Consider the following 8,556-nt stretch of genomic DNA (forward strand, 5'->3'; position numbering starts at 1 on the left):
CCCTGGAAACGTTCAAGGTCAGGTTGGACGGGGCTCTGAGCAGCCTGATCTAGTTGAAGGTGTCCCTGCCTATGGCAGGGGGGTTAGACTAGGTGACCTTTAAAGGTCCCTTCCAACCCAAACTATTCTATGATTCTATGATTTTTGTCTATGTTAACTACTACACATTCAATTAAAAAAATGTCCACCCTCATCAAACCAGCCTAATAGAGTAAGAGTGTCAGAACTCAAAAATACACATAGACATGCAAGATTTCCAAAGTATTGCTCCAGCCACTACCCTTATTCCTTTTCAGACTGGCATGGGTTTTTACAAATGAATCTTCAACTCTGCTGAGTTGATGACAGCCTAAGAAAAATCTGCTTAGGTATGCCCTCTTTAAATATGAATGCATCACCTGATGAGGAGGAGTAGCTGTTACTTTTTTTCCCTCCTTCCAGATGTAATAAGCATTATAAGGAGGTTTGAACTGTAGAAGTGCACATACACAGAAACTTCTATAACATACCTAATCCAACAGGTCCATAAGAAAAAAAATTATAACAAAGCTCTTCCAATTTTAAACTGTACACCCAAGCAACAACATGTCCTTTAACATATGAAAAGTGAAAAGTGAATCAGAGGGGAATTGATTCAAAAGAGAAGAATCTTGTAACCTGTAAGTCATCATTTCAGATATATCCAGGATCAGAAACTCTTAACTGATAAGACATTTAACTGCCCCTCTCTCAACTGATTTGGTAAGAGCTAACTCATTTCCTACTAGACAAGAATCTACATTACTAATGAACAGTCACCACTAGAACTGATACTGCTGATGTTTCGATATACTCCACCACTTGAGTGTACAGTGGAGAAGAAACCATCCTCAAACTGAGAGAAGGCTCCCAATTCAGAGTTTTGGCCCAATAACTGTGCAATGTGGAATATACTCTACTGCTGTTCACCTCATTTGTTCAGGATACAATAGAAAGATTTTAGTATACAGGACTGTCATAAATCAGCATTTTTTTTAGAACCATGAAATGTTTTCCATTGAAAGTAGTTGTCCCATGAGCAGCAAACTAATGAAGCCTGGTTTCTACTTGACTGTATCTACTGTCCTGCACCCTATCAGAGTAACTACAGCTTGTCACTGTCCTCTATAAGCTTGTGCCAAAAAAACTCCAATCCCTCTCACATTTCCACATCCCACAATTTCCTCACCTTCTTCCACTGTCCCTCAGCTAGTGCCTTCCACGTTCCCTAACCTCACCAGCCCATAGCACTATATTCTCCCTCCCATACTTCCTCCTAATTACCCTCAGGACAAGAGGCACTACCTGCTGCAGCTGGCACAAGCACATAAGCACCCATCAATTAGCCATGCCATGCCAACTAGGCACGTGCCAATCCGCTAGTTAACAAGCAAAAGAGAAGACAACCGTTGAACTTATCCTGCACCTTCTCCCCCAAGAAGAAAAGGTATGCACTTATTTTGGTTTCCTCCCCTTCACCCAGAGGCTGATCTTTGTGGAACTTTAAAGAGCTCTTGAAGAAACTTTGAGATGTCTATCCCACTGCCAAATTTGGCTGAAATCTACTGAAGTTGTTAAAATGGAATTGATGGAGTGATTACACAAGCTTTCTTTCCTTTGGAAAGTAGGCTAAAAACCCATTAACAGTCTTACTTATGTCATCCCTTCGTTCCCATTCTTCATTTAAAAATAACAATTCTATTCTACTGCATTAGCTTATGTAACCCACCCCTGAGCTGAAGTAGTTGAAACTTTCGGTCTGTATTTATTAAGTGCGTGTGCTTCTCTATATGTTTGTCCACTTTAAGGTGCTTGGTATTGTCAAAAATAATGGCAAGAAGATCAGTGAAACCAAATAAGCTTCACTGATGGCTATCCCCCAGAGTTTCTGGACTGGTATCACTGCAAGCAAGAACTGAACTGCTTTTTCTCTAGCAAGCTGTCAGCTGTTCTCATGGTTACAGATCTAGGAATTTGGAATGACAGGTCACAGTTATGACAACGAGTAGATTTATTTGGCGTGTTTCTATCTAGTAAATAACATTCTCCTATAAAGAGGACAAGAGGCTGCTGTACATTATCATGGTGTTTATTCTCTGTGAAAACCACTTTTAAAGTCTCTGTCCCAACAAAGAAGGTGCTAACCAGACTTACGTATTTCTTAAAATTGCTCACTCACAGAATGAAGACAAAAATATATAACTCTTGCACTCTCTCCACTACTATAAATGGACCACTGGTACTTTCACTGCAAGATTCAACTGTGCATACACACTTCCCAGATGGCGTGAAGCAAGGGTAGAAAAGCACGCTTCCCATTTAAATGCAAGGGAAGGCAGGAATGTTAACTGTTGTCATAGGGTAAAATCTATTCTGTCAACTGACTATTTAAAAAATAACCAATAATTTTTGATTAAGTTAACTGCCAAGATTTGTGAAGCTCCAGCTATGGTGTTATGCAAATTACATTAACACGACCAGGCGCAATTGGTTTTCACAGAACCACAAGTTCAGCTAACAGGACAGCAGCAGAACAGGCTTCTCTCACACTTACAACTCTGCATTGCTGGAGGGGTCTTCCTCCAGGAGAGCCAGGGCAGTCCAGTTTCCAAAGCCTCTGTTAATTACTGCAAAAATGAAATGCGGAACTTGTGCTGAGGAACAGGAACACCTGCCCACTGAGCTTCTCTCAAAGGTGGGCCTGCCTAGATGCAAACAGCGTTTTGTCCCTGCTGTGCCGGGCTGGAGCTGCACTGTAATCATCAGTCACCGGTCCCAAAGTATTCGCTCCCCCCAACAGCGGCCCTAAGGCTCCAGGGACATGCCCACATACTGCACTCAATAAGGAAAAAAAAATTTAACGTTGTCGTGATATGCCAATTCATCCAACCCAGAATGCTCTGTGAAACGCTTGACTGAATCACCCGTCCTCTTGGAGAACTCTCTGTTCGCCTCGTGAGCTGCCGAGAACCGTCCTCCAAGGGGCACAGTCGAGGACAGCACTCCCAGGCTTACCATCCCGGGATTTAAGGTCTGATAACTCTAAGGCGGCAAGCCCTGTACACAGAAACGCTCCAGAGTTTCCCATCTCTCACACAGGCCTGCACAGGTAGCTTGAGAGCCCACAATATTTCAAAGACCCAACTGAGTCATGACTTCCAGGTCAACAGTAGAGAAGCCTCCAGCTCAGAGGCCTGGGAGGGCCTTCTTCAGCCTAGGTCTCAAGTTCCTGGGTCTGCAGATGGAAGCCTTGAAGCCCTGATAACAGGAACATTATCAGAACTTCCACTCCCGCAGTTGAAGACCTGGGCAAGTTTCCAAGGTCCCTGCTAGGCACTGGGGAGTCTGGTAGGCTTGACAGTCCAGCAGTCCTCTGAGTGCTGGTCTGAGCTTAGTCATAAGGTGCCAGGCTCCAAATTAATTTCTGTCATTTCCAAAGAAAAGTCTAAGGAAATTCCAATACAAGGGAAATTTTAAAATGTCACAATTTCCCAAGAATTGGAGAACACCAAGTTTGGCCCACTTCTGATTTCTGTTTCCTTCAGAAAAGTCTCTATCCTTTGTGTTCCACTCCAAGAACAAGCCTTCATTTATTAAAATACATACACTAAAAACACACAATATGTGCCAATTTACCTCTAAACAGAATCTTCAAAATATAAAACCATTCCTTGGGTTATCCTAAAGTTATTTGCACATGTACATGCCTGCCTTGAACCCAAAGCCTTCTGTTCTAAAACACAACCTGCCTCAAGATTAATTAGCAGAAAGGACACATCCTTTGAGCCCACAGAGGTTCAAAGCAGGGACTTCCACTTTGGCATGCTATGTACTCACTGCTTCACTAAAGCAGCAGTGGCTGTAAAGACTGGACAGCTGAGCGTAGGGATTGCTAGTATCACAGCATTGTCCAGTACCGAAAGACATCAAACAAGCCTGTCCTGGTCACCTCCAGGTATCAGCAAGCCCACAGCACAGCCACCTGAGATGAAGGGCAGTGTGCCTGACCACAGGTCAAACAGCAGATTCCCGGGATTCGAGCTCTCGGTGGGTAATGCAGCAAGGAAAGGAGGGATGAACTACATGAGCATGCGTTAAGCAGATAAAAGATTTGGCCCATTTAATTTATTAGGCAGTGTCATCAAGTTGGTGATACTTAGTTCTGCTGTTTGAGAGTCCTGGGTACCAGCCCCAGCTCTGGCTTGCCAACTTGCCACAGAAGTGATAACGAGATAAAGAATATCAGTCAGAAGGCAGGCTCTTGGCGGGCAGTTTGCCCCATCTTCCTCTACACTGCAGGTATGGAAAAGTAACTCGGCCATTAAAAACATGAAGTATTTTACAAGTTGAGTGAATACTTACTTTACCAATGAGACATTAAAAAATCTTGCAGCCGCACTAAACTTGGGAAACCTGCAAAAACTTTTTTCCAAAAACTGAATTCTCATAATACTGTTGAGGTTCTCAATTTCCCACACACCCAAATGAATAGGACATTCTCTCTGAGTTTAGAATACTTATAATACAACTGTTTTTAGTTTGTCTATAAATCATTGTTAAAGGCTGTCTTCTTTACTTTGAAAATTTTCTTCTCATCATTAAAAGGTGACTAAAGCCTTTGGCAATTTTGCAGTGCCTAGAAACTTCATATAATTTAAAAGAAAGTAATACCACTCACATCCACTTATGCTGTATGTTTTAGATACATGCATTATGACAGGTCTAATGAATGATTTAAGACTCAATATTGCATACAATACCAATGACTTCAGAGATGCAGAAGCAAAACCTCAAAGGCAGCATGGCTTCTTGCTGAAGAATAGTTTTTGCTTCAGCCTATATTCACAGACAAGTTAACCAGATGTCACGATGCCACCTCAGAGTTTTCCGTAAAATGTATCACTAAATTCTTGTTCCCTATTAACCATGCATACAGCCCGCTGCAATAGCGGGGATATTGAGTCAAATGATCCAATAGCCCTTTTCCGCCTTTAATTTCTATTCTTCTACTAGTTTCACAAAATCCCCACTAGCATAGCATGAATTTTAGAAAAGAAAGCCAAACAGCAATACAGTAGTAATTGTTTCCCCCACACACCAGATTCTATCTTGGGATCAAAAGTACAAATTAAGTAGTATTATTATGGGTTTCTTGATATGCAATATGACAGAGTACAAACCTCCTTTTTTTTTTTCCCAAAACTAGGCCACAAGTTGATGCAAACAAAACCAATATTGCGCACAGCATTTTAGCTCCTGTACTATGTGTCCTCTAAAGTAATAAACCCACAATTACCATGAGAAAAGTCCAGCTGGAGGTATCACCTACAAGTTGCATTACTTCTTGCTTATACATTTTTTCAAAACATATGTTCTGCTTGAAAACAATTTAGTGCCAATGAGTTGGCAGTAGAACAATAATTTAAGCTGTGGGCTCAATAAAGGTAGGAGGGGGAATTCACTAAAGCAACATATTTCAATTACAAAACCCCAAGAAGCACATTATAAGGAGTCAGGCAAATGTATATTAAAGATCATGAAAAAGCAACTAACTATATGCCTTTAAAAGTGCACTTCATGGATGAAAGCTGCCAAATTACAGAGGGGATTTACTGAGAAGAATGTGTTACTGCCAGCATGGACAAAAGCATGCATTCTACCCATTCCAAGCTCCTCCCCATCTCCTGTCATGCTCACAGCAAGAAGCAGCTCGAAAATTGACAACCACAGACTCCAGGATTGGAAGAGACAAAAAATACCTGCTGGTAAATGCCTGGAAAAATTTTATTGTGAAGATCTGATAAAGGAGACTGGAAAAAAACAAAACACAAAAAAAAACCCACTTACGATCAAAAAACGTCCCCCCATATTCTTGGGACACGAAGCACAATTTCACAGCAGAAAGGAAACAGCGCACACCTGGCCGGGTTTTAGACGAGCCAACGTGCAGCAGCGTTTTTCAAACAGGCGGAACAACCCCTATACCGTATCGCACCGCTGCTGGCCCCGAGAGAGGAGTTTCCCGGAGTTGGCGTGGAGTTGGGTCACGGACGCCTCACTCCAAACGGCAGCGCTTGGTGACCCCGAGGCAGGCGGGGGGCAGCGCCGGCCGCCAGCAGCAGCTGCCGGCCCGGGGAGGGGGGCAGCGCGTCCCGGGCGAACCGCCCCCCCCACCCGCGCCCTCCTACCTGGTTGGTGTCCTCGCCGTGCTCCAGGTGCACGATGCCCTGGCTCCTGCCCTCCGTGTCGCTCAGCACGTCGTCCTCCGAGTCCTCCAGGAGGGACGAGGAGCCGGTGGAGGAGAGCGAGGAGGTGGAAAGCCTGCGGGACTGCAGGTGCAGCGAGCTGTCCGTCCTCAGCCAGCCGCTCTCCAGGTGCGGCGGCTGCGCCTGGGGGCTGCCCTGCGCCTCCTCGCTCTCCTCGGCGGTGACGGTGAGCCGGGGGATGACGGGCGGCAGCACCCCGTTGGGGGGCCGGCAGCCCCTCTTCGCCGGGTCGGGCAGCTGCCGGGCGGCGGCGGCGGCGACGGCGGCGCAGCGAGCCTCGAAGAGGGAGCGGAGCTCCCCCACGCTCAGCCGCTTGGCCCGGCTGAGGTCCGGGCTGCTGTGCAGCCCCGCGCGGGGCTCCATGGCGGGGTCGGCGCCGGGCGCCTGCCGGGCAGCGCCCCAGGGCCGACGGCCGGGGGCGTGCATGTGGGAGCGCCGCGCCGCCGCCGCTGCCGCCGGGGAAACTTCTTTGTGGCTCAGTCTCCGGCCGCTGCTCGGAGCCCGGCGGCGAGGCTCATCTCCAGCCCGCCCTCCCTGGGCAGCTCTGACTCACCCGCGGCGACAGCCGGAGCCGGCTACCGTGCCCGCTGACCCGGCGCCAGGGCCATGGGGGAGCGCTGAGCCCGCCCGCCGCCACCGCCCCGCTCCGCCTCGGCGCTGAGGGGAGGAGCGAGCGAGCGAGCGAGCCGCGCCGCGGGGAGCCCCTGCCCGCCCCTTCCCCGCCGCCGCCGCCTCCTCCGCCCTTTTGGTTTCGCTTTCCCTGAGGTGGCCCCGGGGAGCGGCGCGCGCCGCGGGGTGTCCCGGCGGGGCGCCTCCCGCCTTACCTCTGCGCGCGCCGCCGCCCGCCCCAACGGCCGCTGCCTCGCGCCCGCCGGGTAACGGCTCCCCGGGCACGGCGGCTGCGCGGCCCGCCCGAGCCCCCTCCCCGCTGGGGCGGGGGAGGCGGCTTTTGACGCCCTCCCGGGATTCCACCCCCTCAGGCCTGCCCGTGGCCGCCTGGGGTCCGTGTGTGATCGCCCCCGCGCTGGGCGCTGCCCGCGGGACGTACCTCGGCGCACGCCCCGGCCCCCACGGCGCCGCCTGGCCCCGGTGCGAGGGCCGCCACCGCGGGACCTCGGCATCCCTGGGGGTGGCTCGGCTCTCCCCGCGGGGGCGGGAGGGTGACTGAGTTGTCACCGACCCGCGGGGTCGTTGTGCCTGAGTGACCCATTTCGTGAGTCAGCCCCGCCGAACGGCGCGGTGCAGCAGCTGGCGCTGCGCCCGCCTCGCTGCGTGGGCTGCGCTCGCTGCCTCTGGAGGACAGGAGGTTCCCACCGGCCGCGCCGGTCAGGTTTCACGTCTCGCGTGGAACGTCCTCCGGCAGTTTGCAAACAGGCTCGCCTGCGTGTGGCGGAGGCTGCAGGGCAGAGCCGCCCTCGTGTAAAGCCTGAATTTTCCATCAGTCAGCGCTTTACCGACTGAGCTGTGCTTAATCGCGTTGCCTTAAGCCCCAGGTTGCTGAGATACCCCAGCCCCCTTCACTGAATTAATTTCAGCAAATAACACCCCCCACCTCGATACTTCTTCCCTGCTTAACTCCCACTCTTCACCTAAAATGTAACCCATGCGGGGCTGCAGCATGTTATAATTGTAGCTATTAAGACCTTTGGAACACGAAAGGCGTCCTACCACAGGGTTACATCAGCTGAGATGATTAGTAAAATTAGTAATTTTGGAACCAAATGCCAAAGTCTTCAACTTAGTTTTTGCTCATTTATCTCATTGTTTCCTTGTACTCTCCCATCTGTCTCTCGCCATCTGTTGTCTCTTGCCTGGTGCTTGCACTGCGAGCTCCTTGCAAAAGGGACTGCGCTCGCTCAACCCGTAATGCAACGCAGCCCAGGCCGCAGCTGGGACTTCTCGGTCCCGTGATACTATAAATAATTCATTAACCTGTCTTGATTCGTTCGGATTATTTGGTTGCAGTTGACTATTTTACAATCTTGCAGTCTTTGAAAAAGTCTGTCTGAGCAGGCACCACACGACATGCCTTCTCCTGAGGCAGCTGCCGTGCCGCTCACAAAGCCCACAGCTTGCAAATGCCCGGGAGCAGACAGGAAGGCAGCTGGGGAACTTCATAAGGAAAAATTCAGGCGTCTTCAGATGCTTTTCTAGAATTAGGTGGTGCCTAGCCAGGAATTTGGATAATCTGAATTTCCAGCTTAAATGGCCAAGTCTTGTGGTGGATTTAGTTCTTTGTGTAGAAGCAGTTGTGGGATCTGCCAAGGTCTAT

The 8,556-nt window shown here is 49.2% G+C and overlaps 1 protein-coding gene across 4 annotated transcripts in view; it reads right to left on the reverse strand.

Annotated features, from left to right (window-relative positions):
- The window catches only part of ITPKA (inositol-trisphosphate 3-kinase A), a 42,829-nt gene extending 35,923 nt beyond the window's left edge, over nucleotides 1–6,906 (reverse strand). For 3 of the 4 annotated variants that reach the window (XM_075152137.1, XM_075152138.1, XM_075152136.1), the window contains exon 1: nucleotides 6,207–6,902. In XM_075152137.1, the coding sequence (XP_075008238.1) occupies nucleotides 6,207–6,710 (504 nt within the window). In that variant the 5' untranslated portion in view covers nucleotides 6,711–6,902. Of the gene's footprint in view, nucleotides 1–6,206 lie in introns of all 4 variants that reach the window. The other variant, XM_075152139.1, reaches the window with a different exon arrangement.
- Between the last annotated feature and the right edge of the window lie 1,650 nt (nucleotides 6,907–8,556).

Source organism: Calonectris borealis, chromosome 5 (assembly GCF_964195595.1).
Source record: "Calonectris borealis chromosome 5, bCalBor7.hap1.2, whole genome shotgun sequence".
Classification (NCBI taxonomy): domain Eukaryota; kingdom Metazoa; phylum Chordata; class Aves; order Procellariiformes; family Procellariidae; genus Calonectris; species Calonectris borealis.